General features: G+C 52.8%; 7 protein-coding genes across 7 annotated transcripts; 4 read left to right on the top strand and 3 right to left on the bottom strand.

Annotated features, from left to right (window-relative positions):
• Window positions 1–18: 18 nt before the first annotated feature.
• On the bottom strand, window positions 19–2,459 carry HD553DRAFT_125726 (calcium/proton exchanger). The gene is made up of 8 exons (XM_046176543.1): window positions 2,150–2,459; window positions 1,975–2,054; window positions 1,502–1,899; window positions 1,238–1,430; window positions 666–1,160; window positions 430–601; window positions 275–367; window positions 19–203 (listed from the first exon to the last, which is right to left on the bottom strand). The coding sequence occupies exons 1-8, from the start codon at window positions 2,236–2,238 to the stop codon at window positions 152–154; spliced, it is 1,572 nt and encodes a 523-aa protein (XP_046033689.1). The 5' UTR covers window positions 2,239–2,459; the 3' UTR covers window positions 19–151.
• Window positions 2,460–5,575: 3,116 nt separating this feature from the next.
• Window positions 5,576–8,287, top strand: HD553DRAFT_125695 (amino acid permease/ SLC12A domain-containing protein). Its single transcript, XM_046176542.1, has 10 exons — window positions 5,576–6,041; window positions 6,125–6,140; window positions 6,210–6,457; window positions 6,526–6,628; window positions 6,691–6,908; window positions 6,988–7,061; window positions 7,128–7,313; window positions 7,399–7,437; window positions 7,500–7,877; window positions 7,961–8,287. The coding sequence occupies exons 1-10, from the start codon at window positions 5,844–5,846 to the stop codon at window positions 8,169–8,171; spliced, it is 1,671 nt and encodes a 556-aa protein (XP_046033688.1). The 5' UTR covers window positions 5,576–5,843; the 3' UTR covers window positions 8,172–8,287.
• A 363-nt stretch (window positions 8,288–8,650) lies between these two features.
• Window positions 8,651–10,518, top strand: HD553DRAFT_276825 (beta-lactamase/transpeptidase-like protein; the record flags this gene model as incomplete). The annotated part of the gene is made up of 5 exons (XM_046177971.1): window positions 8,651–8,779; window positions 8,848–9,056; window positions 9,132–9,424; window positions 9,567–9,996; window positions 10,071–10,518. 5 exons carry the CDS (start codon window positions 8,651–8,653, stop codon window positions 10,516–10,518), a joined length of 1,509 nt encoding a protein of 502 aa, XP_046033687.1.
• A 1,574-nt stretch (window positions 10,519–12,092) lies between these two features.
• HD553DRAFT_276833 (SUR7/PalI family-domain-containing protein) lies at window positions 12,093–13,549 on the top strand (the record flags this gene model as incomplete). The annotated part of the gene is made up of 3 exons (XM_046177972.1): window positions 12,093–12,333; window positions 12,412–12,510; window positions 12,594–13,549. The coding sequence occupies 3 exons, from the start codon at window positions 12,093–12,095 to the stop codon at window positions 13,547–13,549; spliced, it is 1,296 nt and encodes a 431-aa protein (XP_046033686.1).
• A 696-nt stretch (window positions 13,550–14,245) lies between these two features.
• HD553DRAFT_317941 (sodium-potassium ATPase) lies at window positions 14,246–19,555 on the bottom strand. Its single transcript, XM_046180814.1, has 21 exons — window positions 19,190–19,555; window positions 18,729–19,129; window positions 18,480–18,639; window positions 18,342–18,413; window positions 18,176–18,276; window positions 17,994–18,112; window positions 17,680–17,912; window positions 17,384–17,607; window positions 17,183–17,320; window positions 16,798–17,118; window positions 16,609–16,735; window positions 16,212–16,546; window positions 15,977–16,146; window positions 15,761–15,911; window positions 15,627–15,703; window positions 15,541–15,548; window positions 15,314–15,478; window positions 15,056–15,244; window positions 14,849–14,995; window positions 14,582–14,783; window positions 14,246–14,514 (listed from the first exon to the last, which is right to left on the bottom strand). Exons 2-21 carry the CDS (start codon window positions 19,120–19,122, stop codon window positions 14,425–14,427), a joined length of 3,423 nt encoding a protein of 1,140 aa, XP_046033685.1. The 5' UTR covers window positions 19,123–19,129; window positions 19,190–19,555; the 3' UTR covers window positions 14,246–14,424.
• Window positions 19,556–20,573: 1,018 nt separating this feature from the next.
• HD553DRAFT_125468 (uncharacterized protein) lies at window positions 20,574–21,597 on the bottom strand. The gene has a single exon (XM_046176540.1). It carries the CDS (start codon window positions 21,287–21,289, stop codon window positions 20,672–20,674), a length of 618 nt encoding a protein of 205 aa, XP_046033684.1. The 5' UTR covers window positions 21,290–21,597; the 3' UTR covers window positions 20,574–20,671.
• On the top strand, window positions 21,099–23,660 carry HD553DRAFT_125501 (uncharacterized protein). The gene is made up of 9 exons (XM_046176541.1): window positions 21,099–21,594; window positions 21,668–21,922; window positions 22,010–22,164; window positions 22,233–22,349; window positions 22,420–22,482; window positions 22,561–22,706; window positions 22,799–23,085; window positions 23,163–23,249; window positions 23,326–23,660. The coding sequence occupies exons 1-9, from the start codon at window positions 21,307–21,309 to the stop codon at window positions 23,524–23,526; spliced, it is 1,599 nt and encodes a 532-aa protein (XP_046033683.1). The 5' UTR covers window positions 21,099–21,306; the 3' UTR covers window positions 23,527–23,660.
• Window positions 23,661–23,996: the final 336 nt, after the last annotated feature.

Here is a 23,996-nt window from a genome sequence, read left to right as displayed (position 1 = left end):
AACGCGACATTAGGAGATTTCGTGTATGATCCCGAATACAAAACAGATTTGATGCCAGAGCGCAACAGTCGCACTCAATCACGGCTAAGATAGAAAATGTCCGTCCCACCGAAGGTGGTCCCGTTTGTTATCCGTTCGGATATTCGTTTGCTTAGATGATCTTGGAAGGATCGTAGTACCACGAACAGAGCGCGAAGATACAGCTGATGGAGAAAACGATGGTCAACACGATGTAGCGATGTAAATCATCAGAGGAGCACGAGCAGAGACTCACTAGGTCATGATCAAGATGTATCCCTCGGCGAAACAACTTCGACCGTCCGAGATGGCGAACTGGACGATGATGAGCGATACCGCCAGTGAAATGCTGCACAAACAGAGGCGATGAGCACCGAGCAAGACTGATCGGCTGATGGCAGCTGGACTTACATCTGGAAAGCGTCGAAGAACAAGGACATGGGCTGACCCATGGCCCATCCGATGAGGACCAACAAAGGAAGGATTCCGAGAGCGACCTGGATAGTCGACCCGACGGCGATACTGAGGGACAAGTCGAGCTTGTCCTTGATGGAGACCGTGACGGCACAGACGTGCTCGGGCACTAAATGAGAACAAGGGTCAGTATGTCGGTTCACCGGAATCAGGCGCGGAAAAAGAGAGCTCACCATTTCCGACAATGGGCAAGAGGATCATACCGACAAACTCGGGTGACATGCTAGTCGATTCCGTGACACCGTTGATACTGCTAACGAGGAACTCGGCAGTGACACCGGTGATACCGGTTACCGCGAGCAAGAGCACGAGAGCAAAGATGGCCTTGACCAAGGGTTTCTCTTCTTCCTCTTCATCGTCGTCGGTGCCGAACTCGAGCATGGACCGGTTGTCCCTGATAGAAGGAGGGGCGGTCCCACCGAGCTCGACGTCGATGGCAGTACTGTTTCCAGTAGTACCATCGATGGTGTTGGTGTGCATCAAGGTAGTGTCCCTGGTCGTGGTCGGCGTCAATCCGTCCGATGAGCTCGAAGCGCTTCCACGGGATCGAACGGCAGCCACCCATTCGTTGATCGGAATGACCTTTTCATGGTTCGGGTGAGGTTCACCGGGCTCGTGATGAGGTCGCTTGTTGGCTTGTGGGCGACGCTTGAACAAGTAGGCGTGGGCTATCCAAGGCAACGGGCGAAAACATCAGCCAACGTCCTCTTGATTCCCAATTGCCCACGATGCAAGGCTAACTCACTGTACAGCTGGAAGACCAGGTAGACCGCGTAGGTCGAGAGCAACATGAAGCTGACACCCCTCGAGATCGACAATAGGGTCGCCCGCTGGCTGCTATCGAGATCGGTGATCTCTTCTATCGGACGCGTTGCCACCGTCGTGGACAAGGACGATAGGGAGAACTGGAACGCCGCGGGGAGAACCAGAGCGCACATCTATAGGAATATTGAACGAAGTGTCAATAAGAGAATGTTCTGGAATACGAAGGAAGCAAGACTGTACTTACGGCGATACCGAGCAACGAGATCTGCAGCTGAGTCGCCGAGGTCGAGTAGATCTGCTCGTGGAACCTCAAACCTCCCGCGAGGAAACAACATCCGAGGACCAACAACGTGTTACTGAGGATGGACCCGATCATGCTGGCTTGCACCAACCCGATTTCCCCCTTCACCAGAGCCAAGATACTGATGAGGAGTTCGACGGCGTTTCCGAAAGTAGCGTTCAAGAGACCACCGAGAGCGTCGCCGGTCCGGAGGGCCAGTTGCTCGGTCGCGAACGACAACAAGGATGCGAGAGGGATGACGGCGAGGAAGGAGAATACGAATACGATCACGTCGGATTGGTGGGAAAAGTGTAAAGCCCAAGCGACGGGAACGAGAGGGAGGAGGTAGACGATGTATGAAGCTGTGGTAGAAAGCGAAAGCAGCGTTGTTAGCCACGATCACGGTACGAAACTAATGAGATCCTCGATAGACTCACACTTGACAGTGTTCTTCAACGACTCGCTCCATGTGGGGTCCGATCCCAACTTCCTATCGGGTACCAACAACTCGGCCATGCTTTTCGTCGGCCTGATGGGACCGACCATGCCGATCGCACCGGTGGGGATGGCAGCCGCAGCATCTTCCATCCCGTTGTTGGCGGTATGGCCGACGTTCTCGTTGTTGCCATTTCCTGCAGGACCACGACCGAGACCGAGCGGGGACGACTGTCGATGATCCTTTGACAAGTTGAACCTTGCATGCAGGTCGTTCTTGGTCGCCGAGGCGGAAGACGACTTGTAAAGACCCTTCTTCAACCCCAAAAAGTGGGTCGTACCAGACGGGTTGGTGCCGTGCCCATAGTCCTTCTCGTCAACCCTAGACAAGTCTGGCGAGGATTGACTGACGACGTTGCCACCGTGAATATTGTTCTTGAGTCGATGTTGGTTGGGGTAAGATGTGAACCTGGAAGTAACACCTTGCAAGATGGACTTCATCGGGGCCGAGGTGTTGCTCTTCTGAGCGGAAGGCTGGTCGACCGAGTCGGGTCGGGAGTGGGGAAGAGGGAGCTGTGCATCGTGGGCGTTGTCGTTACGAGGCTTTTCGTTGAGAGAGGGAGTCTGAGAGTGGGTGGCGCGGGTAGTGGCGGCGAGGTCGTCTTGATCGACGTTGGCGAGTGTATTGGGCGAGTATCTCACGGCGTGTTCATCGGAGAATGATTCGACTTTGTCCTGCTGCTTGTTCGTGTATGGGAAAGCCTGTGCTTCTTGTGGTTGTGGTTCTGGGTATGTGGTTGCTAGTGATTGACGACTTGAAGGTCGTATATCGGGTTCGGGTTCTTGCTCGGGAATGTTGACTTCGACCATCGACTGCTGGGTGGTGAAGACGGGCAGAGAGTGAATTGGGTGGCGATGAACCGGGAAAGACGATGTAAATCGAGGTGGTTGTAGTGTTTTTTGAGTCTCTCTTTGTATGAGAGACGAGGTTGATTGGGGGTTGAGTATTGAAAGGAGAGAGAGAAGAGGTATGTTACGTGGCGAAAGGGGGGATGACGAGTCGCGCGATGGACCTCGTCCCTTTATCTATTTCCTTGCAAGCACACACACACAGCCCAGACCGCGCAACTTGCTCATCGCTCATCCCCGAAGTACGATACCCTCGATCATGCTGGCACCGGGCTGATTGTACCAGACCGGACATCGTGACGGTGCCCCTCGCCCCTCGATGCCGGACCTGTTTCTTGGCGAAACTACGCAGCTTTCACGCTAGTGACGATGAACCATGTGCAAACTCCATACGGGGAGAGATCCGATACCTCGCAGCGAACATCCTCGAAGCTCGAAGCCGGCTATCCACCTCATCACCCACCCAAAACCCCCCCTGATTCCCTTCCATACCCGAATCAAAACCTGTCCATCCGGAGAATTCTACCCACCTCGTCATCCTCAACCGATTCCTTTCGCCACCAACCCGTCGCTGCGGGCATCTGGCACGTTCTTCCCTTTTTCGGTCAAATCCGAATGACGACGAGACGCGCGAGAGCTCGATTTCTCTTGGCGTATGCGCAGCGCGGACCTCGATGATGGCGACTCGTGAAAGCTGATGCCTGTCCAGAGTTGTTTCATGTTGACAGGGTCCTGATTGCTTCGACCTTGATTGTTTCATGAGGAGAGGGCCGTCCGATCGAAGGGGATCATGTCGAGACGGGTGTTGGTTCCCCTGTCAAGTTTGTCCAGGCGGGCTTTGGTATCCTTGTTGTTTTAGGTGATTAGCAGGAAGCGAGTGGTTTCGGTTTCGAGCTCGAGGAGGACTCGAGCTGGTTCGACTTGGAGCTCGAGGAATCGGGTCTTTTTTACTTCGAGTTGGGTTGTTACGACTTCTCAGTATGCCTAGGCTTCGTTTTGAATTCGGGCTTAGGCTTTTTCTCGAGTTCGACCTGCGCCGGGACGACGGTGACGTTCCGGTTCTTTGGGACAGTGACAGGGAGTTGTCCGACCCTGGGATACCAGAGATACCCGAGGTCGTCGTCGTCGTCGCATTGGGTACAAATTGGGTACAATTTCCCGTCGGGGACCTTCGAGATCCGTCTTCCTCTCGTATGTGAACGGCGGATCTGCGTCGCTGTTAGTGTAACATCTTGCACATCGCCTTCTGCCTTCTCACCGGGTCAAAGTTCCGGGGGGAAGCTGAAGGCGAGGTAGTAGAGAGTTGTTTGATGTGCGAGTCGGAGATTAAAGTCGAGTCCTTGCTGAGTGGTTTGTTTGAGCGAGGAGAGCTCACCCAGCTTGATCTCTGCAAGCCCTTGAAAAGGGACTTTGTCTTGCATGTTCGTGTGTTGAAGGTCGCGTATTCGAGATGAAATGGACTAGCCAGACACTCGTCTGGTGGGGCTCTAGCTCGATGCATACTTTAGGTAATGGGGTGGGCGCTCGACTGGCTTGAGTACGTTTTGTTTAACAAAAGAATCACAAGCAACAACCGTTCAATCCGTGTAGTGGGCGAGCTGGTTCCTCTCGACGAGCGGCGGCATGTCCGCTTGACCTTGCAGAGTCCGATCGTTTCCGCCACTATCGCTCGCTCAAACAGACCACTTGTAGTGCTGTCCTCTCCTGATGCCGATAGGGGTTAGGTAAAAGGCTTCGCAGTGATGATAAAAAATCTTACGTGACTCGGAAACCCACGTCCCGTCAACTTATTCAAGGGGACCAGCAAGAAAAGCCAGGATCCCCGCTGGTATAGCGCCATTTTCTGTTCGCAAAGGAACAAGTTATTGACAATCCTCACAAAGGCTATCCGCATGCAAGGACCTGGAAGTCCATATGATTGGCTTGGAGGGGTATGTTTTGCTATGGATATTGTGGTTGCGGAATCTGTTCCGCTCAATTGAAGACGTGACATCGCGCAGGTTTCGAGACTGTATTCAGGTAAAAGTTAATTGTTGGCTTATCAGTAGGACATCATCGTACTGTTAGATCGCCGCAATGCAAGTCGAGTCGCAATCTATCTGCTTCGTTGGGATTAGTCAAATGGTAAGAATCGGTCCTCAATCTAGCTGTTTCCAAGTGTGCAGGCTTTGATCTTGATGGGTGCGCGGCTCGGGCGCAATCTCAGCGGTATGAAGAGTGCCCTTCAAGTTTCACGTTGGTAAGTCACGCCGTAAGCTCTTTGAAGGGTCAGAACTCCTGAGACTTCCTCGGCACACAACTTTGGCGAAATTGTCGTGAAGCGGTCGACCTCAACTAAACTATGCAGTTCTCGCGGAGGTCAACCCGCGCGAGTCGGCTTCTTTCGAGGAAGCGCAAAGCGATAAATATTTTGATTCTTTTTCACCTTCTGCGCGATTTTGCAAGTATCGTATTCCGGTCACATACTTGTTCAGGTTTGAGCTGAAATATCTCGTATCTCTCGAGGCCAGGAGCATTGCAGAATGATGTATTCGGAATATTCGGAATACTACCAACTTTCTTCCCCACACCCTCGTCCTGCCCTACCCCATATCCTCTAAGCGCTGGGTTTTCAGGGCGACAGTCGCGCGTGATAAGCCGGTCACGCAGGAAGAGCAGAGGGATAGGGGTAATCTCCTCAGGATCACAGGATATACTATATCGCACAGTTTACCTCCAGTCAGGAGGACGTTCGGTGTCTTGGCTACCTTCATTTCAGTGGAGTCTGGCTGATAAGGAAGTATTCTGTCGGCTCTACGACAGTAGGTATAAGCGAGAGTCTTTGGGCTAATCGGAGTCGGTCTCGCAAGAAGGAGTATATGAGTCGTGGGACCAAGATGGGCGAGATGAAGATTACCCGCAGGCCAGAGGTTCGGACGCAGGTTACTACTCCACCGACAAGAACCTATCATACTCTCTCAATATGTCGACCTCTATCGACTATGACAGCAAAAAAGAAGACCCCAGTGCCTACTACGCTCAGGAGGGTGTGGTCGAACCCGTCGTCCTGGAGGATGCCAATCCAGCTACGCAGCACTATGCAGTGAAACGGGTCATGACCACCCGGCAGATCCAGTTCTATGCGATTGGAGGTACTATTGGGACAGCTGTGTTCGTTTCGGTGAGCACATGGGCGGAAAGTGATCGTCAAATTATATGCGGAACGGAACTGATATCTATAAATTGTATCGACGATGATGATAGATCGGTGCCAACCTTCGTAAGCCATTTGCCGAGACATCCCTGCGAGAGATGTACCCAACGGATTGACCCTGATGTCCCGCTGCAGTCAAATCGGGACCGCTGTTCTTGCTATTGGGATACATCATCTGGTGCTCCGTCATCTACTGCGTAAACGAGGGTCAGGGGATCATGGTCTCCCGGATCGCTCGTGAATCCGCCTTTACCCGGTTCGCGACGAGCTACGTCGACGAGGCTTTCGGATTCGCAACCGGTGTCAACTATTTCATCCAGACGTGCTCGTTGTTATGCTTCGAGGTGACTGCCTTGCATGGCGTCATCGGGTTCTGGTATGAGGTAGGCCGAGCGCCAAACACTTGATGAAATTGAACAACCAAGTGCTGACCCTACTTCTGCTTTAATAGCTGCATCCCGCCATCATGCCATGTATCTGCCTGGTCGCCTACTTTTCGCTGCACGTCTGGTCTTCCCGTTGGTTCGCAGAATCCGAATTTTGGATCGTTCTCGGTAAGCTACACCCGCGCTCGGTGCTGGTATGCATATAGCTGACCCTTCTCGAAAACCCTCAGGCAAGATCGTCTTGATGATCATGCTGTTCATGTTTACCTTTGTTACCATGGTCGGAGGCAACCCCTTGAAAGATGCCTACGGTTTCAGGTACTGGAAGAACCCTGGACCCATTTCGGAGTTTTACGGGACTGGACACTCAGCCCAATTGCGCGCTTTCCTCGCCTCCATTTTGGGAGCCGCTTTCGCCGTAGCTGGACCGGACATGTTGAGTCTGATCGTAAGTCTCACGGGAATCTCGCTTGATCGCTGTCCCATTAGGCAAGAACAGGAAGCTGAGAGAGTACATTCTCTTGTAGTCTGCCGAGGCTATCAACCCCCGAAAAGTCTTGCCGGGAGCTTTCAGGAGTGTCTATGTCCGACTCATCATCTTGTACGTCGATGACCCGACGAGAACATGTTGCGGTTTGACGATTCAGCTGAATGTATCCGGTTGCAGCTTCCTCGCCTCAGCTCTCGCTGTTGGTATCGTTGTCGGCTCGGAGGACGAAATCTTGACGAACGCTGTAGCCAATGGACTGCCGGGTGCGGGAAGGTCTCCTTATGTCGCCGCCATGACCAGGATGAAGATTGGGGTTTTGCCACATATCGTTAACGCCGGTATTGCCAGCTCTATCTTCTCGGCGTGAGTGAAGCTCCGGGATGGGAATGTAGTAGTGCACAAGGAACGTTTGTTGAACGGCTTTTCGGGCTTTCTTATCTGCACGTAGCGGATCTGCTTTCCTGTTTGGAGCTTCCAGGACTTTGCAGTAAGTAAAGCTTATCACAGATGATTTGGTTTGACTTACCAAATCATCCCTTCTCATGATAGCGGTCTGGCTCTTGACGGTTATGCGCCCAAATTCCTGCGCAAGACCAACAAGAACGGTGTTCCCCATCGCACGGTCTTGGTCGTCCTCGCCGTCATGTGTTTATCGTTCCTCCAGGTTTCGGCGGGGTCCACCGTCGTCCTGGACTGGTTCATCAACATCTCGACCAGTAGTCAGATCGTCACCTGGATGGCCATGAGCGTCACATTCATCCGCTTCCACAAGGCTTGCAAAGTCCAAGGAGTCTCAATGGACGACATGCCGTATCGATCGAGATTACAACCCTATGCGGCTTGGTACGCGCTGTCGCTCTCTTCGGTCGTCCTCCTCATCAACGGATACCCTGTCTTCCTGAAAGGTGGCTGGTCCACGCCTGACTTGTGAGTCATATACCTGCTGCGGACGCCTCATAGTTGGATGTCAAAAGCACATGCTGACGCCGAAAATGCACCTATCACTTTAGCATCTTCGCATACGCCGCCCCCATCATCTTCATCATTGCTTTCATTGGTTGGAAAGCGATCCATCGCAAGCGCTGGGTCAAGTCGAGCGAAGCTCAGCTGTACGAAGGACTGGAAGAAATCGAAGCGCACGAAGAAGAACTGGCGTTACTTGGTCTCGATAAAGAAATCAGTAACAAGTGGTATCACCGTTTGACCAGGTGGTTGTTCTAGAAGAAAGTTTGGACCGCAGAGCTTAATATTCTCGCCGTTGTTTTCGAGCCAACTGTATTACCAAGATGAGCATTTCCATACCTGCGCAGGCCCGGTATTGCACACCTCCATTCGGCCTCAAAATGCAGTATACTGTAAGCTTGCTCCGACTTAGTGAAGAACGCTGCGCGGAGGCTTGCCAACAGCGTTTCAGCTCCCGTACACTCCGATTCGTAGGTATCTACGTCATGGTTCTAAACAAGAACCCTTTGATTGGGTGTCCGTATATGAAAGGAAGATCCTTTGATGCTCAGGCTTAGACTGATAGGTATCCGACGGCTATATAAGTACAGCTCCGCGATGCTAGTCATTGCAGCTCTTTCTCTGCCTGGTCTTCGACTTAACCTATCGCTCATATATGCAAACCTCCGAAGATGTCACAGTCTCACTCTACCGGCGATCAGATTATTTCTTCTGGCACTCTGGATAATTTGGAGGGGATGCGGGCTGATTGGCAGATCCCTGGTGTCTCCCTCGCAATTGTACAAATGGATGGGGCAGGAAAGTGGAAACAGCAGACAGTCGGTTTAGGAAGGATGGATTCGAAAGGGAATCAGGTGACTGATCAGGTAGGTTGAGAGTTTTCCCTCCTGAGACTTCCGGTGGATGCATGCTCACCGTGATGTATACCTGAAAGACGCTATTTACACTTGCTTCTAATTCGAAACACTTCACTGCAATCGCTGCTGGTCTGGCTCTATCGCAAAGGGGGCTGACCTGGGAGGCACCTGTGCAGTCTTTGATACCATCATTCCAGCTGATGGACAAAGAAGCTCAGGAAAAGGTTACGTTCATCGAGTTGTTGAGCCATCAATCTGGACTCCCGAGACATGATCTCTCATACGAGTGAGTTCACAACTTCAGTCTTACGAAACTCAGCGAATGCACCAGTTCAAGTCTACCACCGGCCTACGCTTCCAGTGCAAAGGTTACGGTCGAGGACATGATCAGTTCGCTAGGCCACCTGAAACCATCAGCGCCCATGAAGACTCTGTGGCAGTACAATAACATCACTTATGCAGCCGCTTCTCACCTGCCCAAACAATTATTGGGGCAGAACTTTGATGACTTTGTGAAGGACAATATCTGGAAACCGCTTGGGATGGAAAACACTTTCTACGATATCGAAGCGGCCAGAGCGACGGGACACCTCGTCAGCGGCTTCGCTCGTCGAATCACAAGCGACAGGACTGGGATCGAGGACGCCGATGTCTGTCGCAGAGACATCGAAACGCGCGGCGGCAAACTCAGCGACGAGGGCAGAGGCATTGAGCAAAAGATCGGCTGGTTTCAGGAGCATTGGCAGGGAACTGCAGGCGCTGTGGGAGTAATTTCCTGTGCGCGAGACATGGTGAGCAGAGGTCTTGTCGCGCCTTGATAATTCTGTTGGTAGCTCAAGCTTTCTCTCGTTGCAGGTGATCTGGTTGAAGACGCTGTTGTTGAACGGTCGGAACCCTGAAACAGATGAACAGGTTATCCCACAGTCTATTCTTGAGGATACAGTCAAACCTCAGCTCCAGATGAAGTCTAAATCAGATGATCCAGAAATGACTGTACCCATGTATGGACTGGCTCAATGGACCTACAAATATAGAGGCTTTGACATTGTGGAACATACAGGAGCTATGCCGGGTCAAAAATCACTCATCATGAGGCTGCCTGAAAAGATGATGGGCATAGTGATCATGGTGAACGATCAGCAGCTGGGGAAGTTGTTCAATGAGGTGGCAAAGTGGAGAATTGTAGACGATCTGCTTGGATTGAAACCGATCGATTTCAAAACTAGGTAAGGTCCTTTAGCATCAAACACCACGAAATCTTTGCTGATAACCGAGACCGTGTCACCAGGAAACTGGAGAGATATCTAGACGAGAGGAAGCTGAAGCAAAGGGAAAGCAAGCCACCTCAGCCTGCGCCTCCTACTCATGGCTTCGCTTCCATACCAGGAGTGTATTGCCACCCGGCTTACGGAAATATCGAGCTACGTCCCCTTACATCGACATCCCACCAAGATGCTCTGCAAGACAAGACGCCTTGGACGTTTGTGGTAGACTCTGATAAATCCTGGGTGAAAGAATACCTGTTTGAACACTTTGATGGTGATGTGTTTGATGTCACTGCTAAATTGGTTTACCCCAAGACGGATGCGGTGATATGGGACATCAGCGGGATAGGTATCAGAGCTAACTTCGGAGAAGGTGGGGTAGGGTTCCAGCATATCTGGGGTGCGGGAGAGGGAATCCCTGACGGGGACATGGAGAGAGATGGGATTAGGAACGGAGCAGAGGTGTTCTTTGCTAAAGTGTGATGTGTTTTGTAGAGAGGCGCAAGTATGCGCCGGATTGAGCTATGCCGTTTCATATGTTAATTTGTGATCAACGGTATAGCTGTCGTTCACTGCGCCCTTATTGACCTTGGTTTTCTTGTGGGCTGAACGAGTCGATCGTCAATGGTCCTCGACATTTGATCCGAGATCATCTGGAACGCATGGCTAAGCAACTGATCGTCTCACCCGTGACCTACCTGATTACTTCCCTGCAAGGCGCCTAATTTCATGGGACCTCTATCCATGAAACGCCTTGAGAAAAAGCTCGGAGGGATGAGCAGGGGGGAATTACCCTGGGCGGCGAGACGTCTGACAAGGCAGAGGAGAGCGACGAGGTCGAGAGCGTCGACAAGGCGAAGAAGGCGGGAGACGGAAAGGTATAGGGTCAAGGGAAGGGAGAGAGAAAAGGGAAAGCATCAACGGCATTGGTGCAAAGCTGCTGGTAACTACAACTTCATAATTCAATCTGTCTGATTCCCCCGCTCAACGAAGTTCAGGGCCAATGTTCAATAATATCATGTTTCGAATCGCGCTGGTCGAGTTGAGGCTAAGCCTGTCCGTCGCTGTCAATCGTGTTCATACTCGAAAGCATTATTGTCATCTCTATGGCGGACTCGAGAAGGAGGGATTTAGATCGATGTCTGCCTATTTTGCGATCCGCCTTCCTCGTAGTTTGTGAGATTGTCCCCTGTCGCGACTTGCGGGAGGAAACGCGTATGGCCACCCCGATCGATAGTACTCGCTATATAGGATATGCAGCATGATTGAAGTGTGGCAATAAGACGAGGACGATGAGACTACTGCCTCTGTATCGATTCGAGCGACATCGGCCAAATGTTCAACGATGTAGACGATCCAGGCGGGACACGCCCCTTTTCGCGCTTCGATATTCCGGATCCGGAACGAGCGAAGCGAAGGAGATTCCTCGGCATCTCCCTCCCATCCCATCCTTGGCGGGCTGTGTCGATATCATCATCGTTCAACATCAAACTCTGGTATTCTTGCTCTGTATTCACAAAAACCTGAGCACCACCATCTTGCCGTCGGTCTTGCTTGACATTCACTCGTCGGTCGAACTACGTCATATACCTTCTGGCGACCTGTAGCACAGCCCGGATCTCCGTCGGGGACTCAGACACGTTAAAGAGGCCGACCTACCTACCTTGTCCTTTACGCAGTCACTGCGCGGATCAAACGACAAACAATCAGGGCAGGTCTCTCGCTTCCTTCGACCATCGAACCTCCTGGAGTGAGACTCTCGAAGGTCTTACAAGTTGGAAACAGACCATTCTCACAACCGGGCAGCAACGCAAGGACGATATCGTGCTTGAAGCTCGCAAGGAAACTAGCTAGTCGTCATCAAGAAAGACCGAGAGAAAGACGTGAGAAGGAAAGACGGCGCTCGTAGAGACCATCAATCGCTAAGGACGACAGTCTAGATACACGCCTACCCCCATTCTCACCACTACGCCCAACTCTCCCCACACAATACAATCAATCAGGTCCATACCGGCACCGAGACCAACGATCCGTATCGACTTCGACACCTCGGAACCATGGGCTATCAGGGCAACTTTATCGCTCATCTTCCGGGCCACATCCTCTATCTCACCGCCGCCATCTTCCTCGCTCTGGTATCCTTCAACACTCCCCTCTTGAAATCGTTCTACTTCCTCAAAGCTACCTACAGCCAGGGAGCCAATGCCGGGAACGTCTCGTTTGGAACGTTGGGATATTGCTTGAATCAAGCTGGCGGCGGGCAGGTATGCACAGGGCCGAAGATTGGCTATGAAATCGGTGCGTCTTTGTGCCGTCCCACATATATACGGGAATAGAGAGTGCAAGGCTGATTGATCAAGGGGGACGTCGAGGTAGATTTGAATTCGATATTCGGGATCGATGGGGCAGGATTGATCAAGATCCCGGCGGCGATCGGCAAGTACCTCACGTACGTCCTGATCTTGCACATCGTCGGTAAGTCCAAGGCCGTCTCTCTTTCTTACTCGGCATACGAGTTCATTGTTCTGATTCATGAACGCTACATCGTGGCTCGATAGCCCTCGTCTCGTGCGTCGCCACTGTCGTGTTCCGCCTGATCGATACTGTCGACAACGTCTCGCTGCTCTGCTTTCCGGCTCTGCTCTCGTGGTTCACCTCGGCGTGCACGTTCGCGGCCTTTATCGTCGATCTCGCCATGTTTTACATAGCCAAGGCCCGTATCGACTCGGTAGACGGGGCTTCGGCCAGTATCGGCGTGAGCGTATGGTTCACCCTCGTCGCTTGGGTCTTGCCGGTGTTCGCGAGCTGCTTCTGCGGTATCAGCCAGGTCGAAGGTCGACGAAGTCCAAAGGCTCCTAGGCATGACGATCAAGCGTATCCTCAGAGTGCCGGGGGATACGCTAGGGTCCCCGGTCCTCCGCTGAATACGTACGGAGAGAGGGAAGTCAGCGTACCCTTGAACGCAAACGGGAACCAAGACCTCGAAGGCAAGAAGAGCGGGGAAGACGATAACCCTTACGGAGCGAACAACCATCAACTGGGATACAGCTCGAACGATCAGCATTATCAGCCTCGACGACAACCCAGTAGCAGCTATACGCACGGTCAGGACCATGGGACTTATCCGCCTAGGGACCCGTATTCGACGGGATGTTATCGCGAATATGGAGCAGAGCAGGATGGAGACTTGGGTGCTGGGGCGGCCGGGACTTACGCAGGGGTGGGAGCCGGAGCGGCAGCAGTAGGAGGAGGGATGGCTTATGGGAATCGGACCGGGTCAGCGCAAGGCCACGGATATGATGGGTATCAGCAGCAGCCGCAACAGGCGCAACCTCAAGGTTATGGGGCTCAGGCGGGGTACGAGCAGTATCCCGCTCAAGCGAGCTACGACCAACATGCGGTGTCGCAGTCGTACCCGTATCAGCAGCAGCACGAAGCGGTCGAGCCTTGTGAGTTTCGCGAGATTGCATCGATTCCGTGCAGAGTTCGAGGAGCTAATTCGTTGGTTCGTTGACATGTGCTTGTAGACGGCAACCCTGCATACACCCAACCTATGCCCATGCCCGTCGCTCGAGCATTATCACCACAGAACACTGCCAACAGAGTGGACCCGTTTACCAACCCAGATTACATGCATGACCAGATCCCCTACCCCAACCACAATCCGCCACAACAGGCTCAATCCCCTCCTACAGCGGGGTATCCGGGACAAGATGCGTACGGTGGATACGAGGCGACGAATACAGCCCGACCGATGGATAACTATACGAGCGGAGGGGGCTATGGGCAATCTTACCCGCCCGCCGCCAACGTGGTCTCTCCTATTCCTCGAGGCGTCAATACGCAGTTGCACGATGGAACACCCCAGTTCCCTCTGAACGGGATGACTTCGCCCGTCAGTCCACCGAGGAACGACGCCCAGCTATACGAGCCTGCACCTCCAAGTTATGCGGCTGCCGAGATGACCTCACAAGGACAGAGCCAGGGTCAGGCGCCGCGACGGACAGGCTCGATGGACAAGTCGGGAGGGTACTTTCGATGATCGATAAATGACTGCGAGACTTTCAAACTAGCAGCGAAGCACCGGCGGAGCAGGCATTGTCGCGTCTGCTGTTCTGAGCTGGATCTCTGGGTGCTTTCTGGTTTCTCGTCTAGTCCAAAGGGTTGTAACATCGCCATGAATACATGTGTAAAATTCCGCTTTCGTCCCCCTTCCCTCATTGTGTTCCCCTCAAGCGTACGTTTCCGGTCAAAAGCATGGGTATAAGGGTATACGACTAAGATGTACAACGGAGACCTAGGATACATCGCGGTACGGAACAGGCTCTATGCGCATGCTCTACGAGAGGCACGGTCCAAGCGAGAACGAATCACTGTAGCGAACGCCGTCTACCAAGCGATCCTCGCAAGGAACCCGGTAGGGTAGGTGCGGACGCAATACTTTCGAGCTTCGTCGAGCAATACGATAAAGATCGCGAACTGTAACAGGCACGTCGTTCGCTCAGCAATCCATATTTGCGCCGTACCCAGCCAGGACATCACTTACAGTGAATGGAAGGAAGATGTGCTCGACAGGGACACCCCTGGTAAGGAAAGTATTGTGGAAAAACGGCACATAGCTGAAGAAGAAGCAGAATGCCAATCCTGCAATCATGGCAGGGATGATGTACTTGTTGCTCGTCCTCGGGTTGCCGATAAAGGGGTGCTGGAACAAGGACAAGCGGCGTGTTCGGGTGGCCAAAAGGTTTCTAGATAGATGTACAGTTGTCATCAGTGTTCGCTGTCGGGGGATATCGCAGCCAAACGGACTTACCCCCATTGCATAATCACCAGCGTGAAAAAGTAGACACTCTGAGCCTTGTAGACTTGTTCGGTGACGAAATCGCTATTGAGTCCTCCTCGGAAGCCACCATAAGCGGCGACGATATCCTTGAAAGGCACGCCATTTCGTTCTAGGTACCTGTTTCAGCATTAATATTAGCATACCGCCGGACATACGCGCCATGCAGATGCTCCTCACCAGAACGCCATGCTCATAGCGCACAGTGACTCGAGCACTCCAAGGACTCCGTAAGCGTGGAGCAACAGTTTCCAATCGACCAGTCGATCCGTTTTTACGTTTCGGGGCTTTCGCGTGAGCAGTCCGACCTCTGGCTTTTCGAAACAGAGCGCAACCGCCGCGAAGACGTCGGTCACAACACAGATAAGGCTAAGACACAGAAAGAATCGGGTCAGCGATGAAGTCTGGTAATCTAGCATGACCGGACCGTAAACATACATCATTTGAATGGAAGAGAGGGCCTGCGGTAGACCAAGGAATACGTTGAGCAGGATGGGCATCAACTCGGAGAAGGATCCGGCGGGTAAAAGGTAGGTGACGGTCTTTTTCAGGTTGTCAAAGACTAGACGACCGTATTCGACCGCGACGACAATGGATGAGAATCTAGATGGCAATGTTTGGTCAGCTACGCGCATAGTTGAGCCATGTGACCGGAGCCGACTCACGATTCGAGCTAGAAGAATAGATGGAAGAGAAGCGAAGGACCAATGAGCCTATGGTGAGAATGACCAACAACCGACACAAAGCTTACCAAAATCAAGTCTGCACTTTCCATCGCGACATCGGAGCCGCCGCCAATCGCGATTCCGATATCGGCTTGGCTGAGGGCTGTAATGATTTTGAGATCAGTGGCGTGGATTTTGTTGAACATACAAAAGATCTCACCGGGTGCATCATTGACCCCATCACCAGTGACTGCGACGATGTGTTCCCTATTCTGGAGTTCCTTCACAATTCGCAACTTCATCTCGGGCGTCATTCTGGCGAAGACGATCTCCTCGTATCCGGTAAGCGCTTGCTCCCATTGCGACTCGTCCTAGATGCGCAAAAACTCCATTTCAGTTCATGGCTAGCTTAGCACGAGAGTGCAGGCAGACTGACCATGCTCATCAGATCCGGGCCCGACAGCACCAAGCTCTTGCAATTGCTGAGATCATCAATGTCAAATCGGTCGATCTTGCTGGTGTCGAAGTTTCGTGCGAGGTCGGCCAGCCCATGACATCGGCCCGGGTTTGTCACGATGGCACATTGCCGGGCGATGGCGACAGCAGCTTCAGCAGAGATGCAGGGCACATCAGCCCCGGACACGAGAGAATCCACGTCCACAGTAACTCACTCAAAGCGAAATCACCGGTCACCATACAAACCCGGATACCGGCACCCCGGAGAATCTTGATCGTGTCTGGAATGTCCGCTTTGGGTGGGTCGACAAGGCCTACCAGACCGACCACAGTCAAGTCGATGTTGATGTGCATGTTGACATGATCGGGAAATTGTTCCGATCGCAACAGCTCTTGGGGAACTTCGGCTTGGCGGATTATCCTCTTTGCGAGTAGCAACACGCGTTGGCCTTGTCCAGCCCAAGCTTCCTGGACACCGGTCAGTCGCTTCTTGAGCTCATCGGTCAACGGCACCGATTGAGCTTGACCTGGCATCAGGATCCGAGAACAGCTGAGCAGAAGCAAGTCAGCACGAATATCATGCGAGGGTATTGCGAGCAAAACGGCGCTCACCGGGTCAAGAGTACGTCCGGAGCTCCTTTGACTAATAGCACGTAGTCTTTCGCTTCGAAGTCGGTCGCATCAGCGAGCAAGGCCTCTGGATGCTCGCCAGCCGACTCGAGACTCAACAGCTTGACCACTACACAGCAAGACAATGAGCTTGTTACAATATCAAGCTTTTCAAACGGGCACTGTGCTTACTATGCTTGGTCTTCGAGTTGAATGAAGTTCCATACACCTCGCGCCACTCGCTTTTGCTGTCCTGGACAGGACGTAGGATTTCCGCAAACCGGAGGATAGCCGAGTCGGTCGCATCTCCGTTGACTTTGCGAAGCTCTGCAGGCTCTCCTTTGCTCGAGGCGTCAAAGGTCGCTTCATTGCAGATTCCAGCGATGGCGGCAAGCTGCCTGACTCCGTGACACCGCTCGTCTTTGGTCGCCAATGAGTCACGAGCTTGAAGCACCGAAAACTGATCGTCGAGTATGGCGGCGTTGACGACTGTCATCTTGTTCTGGGTCAGAGCTACATCGAAGTAAGGTCATCAATAAGTGATTTTTCATCTCGAGCGCACACCTCAGATACGTACTGCCGGTCTTGTCGCTCAACAGCGTATCACATGCACCGAGAGTTTCGACAGTCATCAGGCTCTTACAAAGAACCTTCTTGCGAGCGAGACTGTTTGCGACGATAGCCAGCGACATGGTAATACTTGCAGGCAATCCCTCTACACAGGCAGGAGATTTAGCGACGTGGATGAAAATATACTCGTTCCGACCTGACTACGCACCGGGTATCATGGCAACCATTACTGAGACCACATTGATCACGAGAGCAGCAACCGAGATGAACCCCTTGTGCTTCTTGTTGAGCCAAGCTGCCCAAACGATGATCACCGTCAAGGCCAAGGTCAGGGCGATGGACGCGATGATCAGGACAAATCGGTAGATTTCCTTTTGCAAAGTGGTTGAGCCGTGCGCTTTGGCCTTGCTCGATAGTTGGGCGATACGGCCGCTATTCATCCATAGTGAACGTTAGTGGCCGCGCCGGTCGAGCATCTTTTCGAGACGCAAACGCCTGACTCACAAGACAGTCCTGTCACCAGTCTGAATCACCACACCCGTAGCACTCCCGCTGACACAGAGAGTACCTTGTAGACCGATATTTTTGGTCTCCAAAAAGTTGGCATCGGTGGAATCGGTCGTCCCGGGGATAGGCAAGCTCTCTCCAGTCAAGATCGAACGATCCGCTTTGAAATCCGAAGAGACGGTGATGAAACGCAAATCGGCTGGGATCTTCTGACCGAGTCGGAGCAGGACCTGTTGGGGAACAAGGGAGAGTACAGGTCACGTCAGCTGAGTCCTGAATCAAAGAACGTACGGATCCGATGGCCAACTCACGATATCGCCAAGAACAAGGTCTTGAGCCAAAATCTCCTGCTCGACACTGTCCCGAATGACTTGGACGCTGGACGGCAACATGCCACTGATCGAGTTCATAACCCTCCCAGTGGAATAATCTATTGACAGCTACTCAGCGATGATGTTTTTTAAATGGTGCTGGGTGCTAGATGACGACTAACCTTGCCAAGCATTGAAGGCGGTTTGAACGACGATCACGACGAGGATTACGATCGCTAAAGCCAAGTTCGCAACAGCCGGTGCAGGGTCTCCCAAGGGTCGCCTGGCGCCAAGAGAGATGATCGTTCAGACGCAGTATCCACACCTGAGCATTGTACACGGACGTACCAAGCGATGAAGCACAAGACCGAAGCGGTGAAGAGCAAAGACCCGAAACCTCCGAAGACGTAGGTAAGCCACCTTATCAAACATCAGTCACGTTAGCTTCATTGAGACCAGCTAGGTTGCATCGTGTACGTGGCTCACTTTCTCAAGAGGTTCCTCGGAGGCGGACTGAGCTTGTTAGGACCGTTTTCACCCAATCGACGTTTAGCTTGGACAGAGTCGAGACCTTGAGTTCCGCTGGTGGAGAAACGACGGAGGAGTTCGTCGATGGACAAGGTGTGGTGGTCGAGGGTGGCAAGGTCTGCCGAAACATCAACAAAGAGAGCGGAGAGGAGACTTAGCACACAAGGCTTGAAGCGGTATCCATCGGATGTGCGAGACATGACATACCTTTGACTTCCTTCTTTCCACGTCGTTGAGCATCACCGAGTACTTCGCTCCTCTGAGTATCCTTGACTCCTAAACTTAGAGTTCGGAAATCCGCGACCGTCCTCGCCTCACGGTCACCCTTCATAGGCCCCGTAGCGAGGCTGATCGAGTTGGTCCGCTGGATCCTGAGATCGCGGCCTCGATGTTCGCCATCGTAACCTTCGGTGACATTTTCGTGGATAGTCAACGACCTCTGGTGCCTCCGTCCGCGATGAGGGTAGGGAGCTGAAGAGTTGAGCACGACGGATCGGACGGGAGTGTAAGGTCCTTCGGAAGTAGCGGATTCGGTCCTAGATAACAGGTCGGGGTCCTTTAGATCGGACTCTCCGTCGAATGAGGCTTTGGATTCGGGCATCTTTGATCTATAAATCAGGTGGGGTCAAATGTGATCGTATAATCGTTCGACTTGAGCCTTTACCTACCTGGTAAGATTCGCTGTGCTTGAGGATTGAGTATGCGAGGTGGATTGATGTGATGTTCATCTTCCTACCCTCGGTCATGCACCAAGCACCAACTCCCCCTGCCCCTCTTTATACCATCCCAGTCTTCGTTGTACCCATCGTATCAATCAGGTCTTTCCTCACGGTGGACCATCTTTTCCTCGTACAGATGGCAGCACACGGACGATTTGACGTCTATGCATTTTGGCTGAGGGATTTGAGCGACCAATGGCCAGACGTCCAGACGCTCGTATATTGCGTACTGTCATGCATCAACCCCTGGATGGTAGATGTCAGGGAGGTGGTGGCAGCACATGTATCCCTCCGTCGACAGGAATAATAACCCGTTGACAGGCGACAGGCGAGAAGGGGTAGTAATTGCTGAAAGTGGACACTCTTGCTCGAGCGAAATGAGCTCCCCCACCCCCGCATTGTTGACTTTGTGCGACAAAATTGGTTTTGCATCCGCCCAGGCCAATATCGCGCAGCGACCGACGAATCAAAAATCGGTTGAACGGGTGAACGGTGCACATGCAGACACAGCAAATTCGAACTTCATCGAGCTATTGCGAATGTGCTCTGGGAGATTTCTCGGAGGTGAATACGGAGTAGAGAGATGCGATTTGATTTTCGAATAGGCAGTTGAAATCATACCGTTTCAAGGGAGTTTGCAAGGCGTAAACAAGCTAGAGCTACCGATGTTGCACCGCGGTCGAGGTCACCCTGATTTCGATCTGACAAGACACATGAAGAACCGGAACGATTCTGAACGGCCCGGCAAGTCACAAGAGACGCTGAATAGGGGATAACGATCTACTTGTTGTGGTGGTCGCGATCGCCATCTTTCTCCCCGTATTAAGGCTTTAGAGTGACCCTGGAGGCTGTAATGCGACGAGGATGTGACACTACGTTACTACCCCATCTACCGACGATGCGAAGTGCGCGAGAAACGAACGGAACGGTTGCATACCGAAGGTTCTGATGTCCTGATGGAAATGACCCTCGAAATACCAATGGAATCAAAACAGGTTGGCACCTCCGTTTCGAGGGTTGTCGCGGTACGGTACCAGAATTTCGGTAACAAAATCAACGTCGCGTCGACGTATCCTGTGAGTCGTGATGTGCGAGTGTCTGCAGGCCTCTTTTGCCACCAACTCGCCAGCAGGACAACGGGGCGATCGGCCTCGACTGTTCCTACCATCGTCGCTCACGCAGATGGCAGCAGGAGATTTTTTCAAAGGTCAATGACGTTGCAGGTCGGTATATAGGAGCTAGGAGAGTCATCACATTCCCGATCTACGTAAACTTCACAGATTCCGACTCGCAGCTCGGCCTCGTCCACCGCAGCCTACCGACCTGGCAAGGCCAATGTGTCATGTCGATATGAACGGCGATCAACCGCTCCATTCGACATTCCACGTCCACATTCCGAGGAACGGGCGACGGCGATTTGTGTATACTTCATCACCGATGGAGAGTCCCCTTCTTTGTCCTGATACAGGCACCACTGCTCCTCTCGCTCGCTACGATTGTTGTGATGTCTGGCTCTTCCAGGAAGCTGTTGTGCCAAGGGTTGCCAGTTGCGGTGGGAATCGAGGGGCGTAGAATGAACCTCCACCGAGAGAAGAAAGCCACGTGACACGTGGCGAAGAAGGCTGCAGGGGCACGGGGGCGATCAACATCCAACAACAAACAAAACAAACGATCCGATAGCAGGGAAGATGCAAGGGGCAAGCGGTAGCAGGCAAGAGGGCGCTCAGGGGACGCTAGCTTGATCCCTATATCTACCCAGGTCGATCCATCGGCCCTGACAAGTCTTTCGGTCCTGCATCTGGACATGCACGATCTCCACAAACGCCAATCCTTTCCCTCTCTTGTTGTTTCGCCACTGAACACTGGACGTCGATCGATCTTGCCGACTCCACTCTGAACGCAGAGCTTGAGGTCAAACGGGTATAATAGCTGGGCTATTGACGACCTTACACATTCCTTTGGATAACCACCACTCGTTTTCCTGATAATCAACACCAGTACACTGCTAGCCAGTGTCCATACCACTCTCGCGAAACACACCTCGATCATCGAAAGGAACGTTCGACATGTTCCTCCAATACCTCACTTCCTCGGCCGTCCTGCTTCTCCTGGCGAGGCTCGCAACCCCGGTGACCGCTGCCGTCCCTTCAGGTGGATGGCATTTCGACGAAGTCTACACGCTCGTCACCGAACAGCTCGACCCGATCGTCAACCCTAATGCGCAGGGGACGCATATGCACCGGGTGATTGGAGGAAGCAACTTCCGAGCGGCTTATAGCTTTGATGCGGCACGATCCGGGAGCTGTAGTACGGTCGGCGTTCAGGGGGACAAGTCCAACTACTGGATGCCTCAGGTCAGTCGGCGCGCACGGACTATTCACGCTCCGTACGCAAACTGACATCGTCTCTCATCTTGATGCCTTCCAGCTCTATGGAATCAACGACGGTGGCAAGAGCTTCACCCCTATCGGCGTAGCCACCCGGTTCTACTACTTTATCGCACCCAACAACGACGTCGACCCGGTCGTCCAGTTCCCTGACGGTCTAAGGATCCTTTCGGGAAACCCGAACAGCAAGACTGCGAACCCCAACAACTATGCGTATGTCTGCCAGGTCGGTCAGACTAACCGAGATCAGGATGTCACTCGGTCCGACTTCAACTTTGACATTGCTTGTCCGAGGGTAAGAGGTCTGCTCGCCTCGTCGTCACGCTCCATCAATCTCGCTCATCGCGTCCCTTTCTCTTCCATCATTCGTGCGCTTATACAGGGGATCAAGACCAACCTCTACCTGCCCAACTGTTGGAACGGAAAGGACCTTTGGTTGCCAGGAGGCGCTCATATGGCACCCACTGCTGCAGGAAGTTACCGAGGCGGTTCTTGTCCCTGGAGTCACCCTATCAAGCTGCCTAGCATCATGTTGGAGTAAGTTTGTCCCGTCCACATTCGCTTGAGAAGGCGAACGCAAAGCTCATCGCTCCGAATCACCAAAGATATGCTTGGTACACTCATCAGTGGAAGGACGGTGCTACTGCTCCTCTGAAGGGAAAGCTCGCTTGGGCCAACGGAGATACCACTGGATACGGGATTCACGGCGACTTTACCAACGGGTACGTCTCATTAGTCAAAGTATTATCGTCAGAGACTGACTCGAATCCGTTCGCTCTGTGTGTTGTGTAGATGGGACCGAAGCTTGTTGGCCCGTGCTATGGCCGACAAGTCTTGCACTTCTGGGAGCGTCATGTATGTCCCAGTCTCGCTCGACGTTCTATCTACTTGCTTGCATGCTGCATGCTGACCAAGTGTGTTCCACCGAATCAGTGGCGCGCATGAATGTTCCATCTTTTCTGCCAACATGGACGTGACCAAGGCTAGGAACTGTAAACCCGACGCTGGAGTTCTGGCTGAAAGAGCTGGAAATGGGGATGGTATCACCATCGCCACCTTGCCCGGTTGCAACCCTCTTTGTGGGTCAGAGTTTCGTCCGATGTCATCATGTCGGTCACAACCGGGAGAACATGATTACTAACCGTCGCGCAAATATATCTCTCGTTTGTAGGGGGAAACACTCCCAACAAGCCTACCTGCTCCAGCCCTGCCCCGCAATATGACATCTCCCGATTCAAAGCGACCGACGGTTCTATGGTCGCCGTTTCCTCTCAACGTCGAGACCGACCCATCCCCTCTTCCGCCGGTTGGATCCCTCTTGGATGCGTCAAGGAGACCGGCAGCTTCATCGATGCCAAGGCGTATCTCTGGCCCAAGAACTTGACGCAGGATGGGTGCATGAAGCGTTGTGCGACCGATGGAAAGAAGTTTGCCGCGGTCGGAAACCACGCTGATAACGTGAGTGCCGTCTAACCGAAGATCAAGGATGAGCAAGAGAGGCGCTTCAGATGCTGAACTCGATCTGAATCTATCAGTGCATCTGTTCAAACGGTATCAAGGACAGTGCTCCTGTCATGACCGGACTGTGTACCGCTCCTTGTCCCGGAAACTCTGCCCAGACTGTGAGTCTCGTTTTGCTACGCTCCGGACTAGTGTGACCGGCAGGACAGTGAGGCTTACAGCATCGTGCCTATACAGTGCGGTACCGCCTACGCCTTCAACGTCTACGGTGCGGGTCCCGGCACCACCGCCTCGTCCCCAGCTAAACCTGTCAACGTCGTCCGTTCATTCGAAGAAGACCCGGTCGAGGTCGAGGTCGAGAAACGATCTGGATGGAAGGCGATGCTGGGTAGCGGACAGGGCAAGATGATTAAACGAGCGGACCGGGCTCTGGATTGAGCGGGATGGCCACCATACGCCATACGCCGTTCCTGCATATCGGATCTTGCAACGAGGGATTTGACGACTCGCCACGATCTTTACCGATTCACATTACCGTTCCGAAAACTGTACCGATAGGACCATTCCCGGCTCGCTGGTCGCTGGTCGATCGACGAGTCGGTTCCTCGCGAAACCGGCTGTATCATATACCGTTCCCGTAGCTTTCGCTGTAGCCCGCTCTCCTCATGTAATACGCGCCCAGGGATCGAAACTTGATCATCATCATTAAGCAGCTGAAGGATTGCCAACGGCGAAACATCCGGCTGCCCGGTTATGGCACTGTGCTTCGGCTTGGTTGTGCTTGCAGCTTGCCGTTTTCGCTTGTTGATTGTCGATTCTTCTGATTGTTGTTGTTGTTGTTGTTGTCCTTTTTCGCCAGTGCTGTGCCCGTTCTTGCGGCGAAAAGCCACCAAAGAACAACAAAGGCA

Source organism: Filobasidium floriforme, assembly GCF_021052385.1.
Source record: "Filobasidium floriforme strain CBS 6241 chromosome Unknown HD553scaffold_23, whole genome shotgun sequence".
Classification (NCBI taxonomy): domain Eukaryota; kingdom Fungi; phylum Basidiomycota; class Tremellomycetes; order Filobasidiales; family Filobasidiaceae; genus Filobasidium; species Filobasidium floriforme.
Note: the sequence above shows the minus strand (reverse complement) of the source record. Positions and strands in the feature narration are given on the sequence as shown.

What these genes read in the sequence shown, in the direction of transcription:
- HD553DRAFT_125726 (XM_046176543.1), bottom strand. Translation starts at nt 2,238, where the DNA reads ATGCAAGGTTCAACTTGTCAAAGGATCATCGACAGTCGTCCCCGCTCG. An exon ending in TCTCGTTGCTCGGTATCGCC is followed by an intron (nt 1,431 to 1,501) that starts GTAAGTACAGTC and finishes ATATTCCTATAG; the next exon opens with ATGTGCGCTCTGGTTCTCCC. An exon ending in CCTGGTCTTCCAGCTGTACA is followed by an intron (nt 1,161 to 1,237) that starts GTGAGTTAGCCT and finishes TGCCTTGGATAG; the next exon opens with CCCACGCCTACTTGTTCAAG.
- HD553DRAFT_125695 (XM_046176542.1), top strand. Translation starts at nt 5,844, where the DNA reads ATGTCGACCTCTATCGACTATGACAGCAAAAAAGAAGACCCCAGTGCC. An exon ending in TCATCGGGTTCTGGTATGAG is followed by an intron (nt 6,458 to 6,525) that starts GTAGGCCGAGCG and finishes CTGCTTTAATAG; the next exon opens with CTGCATCCCGCCATCATGCC. An exon ending in CGAATTTTGGATCGTTCTCG is followed by an intron (nt 6,629 to 6,690) that starts GTAAGCTACACC and finishes GAAAACCCTCAG; the next exon opens with GCAAGATCGTCTTGATGATC.
- HD553DRAFT_317941 (XM_046180814.1), bottom strand. Translation starts at nt 19,122, where the DNA reads ATGCCCGAATCCAAAGCCTCATTCGACGGAGAGTCCGATCTAAAGGAC. An exon ending in TGGGGTCAATGATGCACCCG is followed by an intron (nt 15,704 to 15,760) that starts GTGAGATCTTTT and finishes AAATCATTACAG; the next exon opens with CCCTCAGCCAAGCCGATATC. An exon ending in CTCTCTTCCATTCAAATGAT is followed by an intron (nt 15,245 to 15,313) that starts GTATGTTTACGG and finishes TCTGTGTCTTAG; the next exon opens with CCTTATCTGTGTTGTGACCG.
- HD553DRAFT_125468 (XM_046176540.1), bottom strand. Translation starts at nt 21,289, where the DNA reads ATGATCGAGGTGTGTTTCGCGAGAGTGGTATGGACACTGGCTAGCAGT.
- HD553DRAFT_125501 (XM_046176541.1), top strand. Translation starts at nt 21,307, where the DNA reads ATGTTCCTCCAATACCTCACTTCCTCGGCCGTCCTGCTTCTCCTGGCG. An exon ending in GCCCGGTTGCAACCCTCTTT is followed by an intron (nt 22,707 to 22,798) that starts GTGGGTCAGAGT and finishes TCTCGTTTGTAG; the next exon opens with GGGGAAACACTCCCAACAAG. An exon ending in CCGGAAACTCTGCCCAGACT is followed by an intron (nt 23,250 to 23,325) that starts GTGAGTCTCGTT and finishes GTGCCTATACAG; the next exon opens with TGCGGTACCGCCTACGCCTT.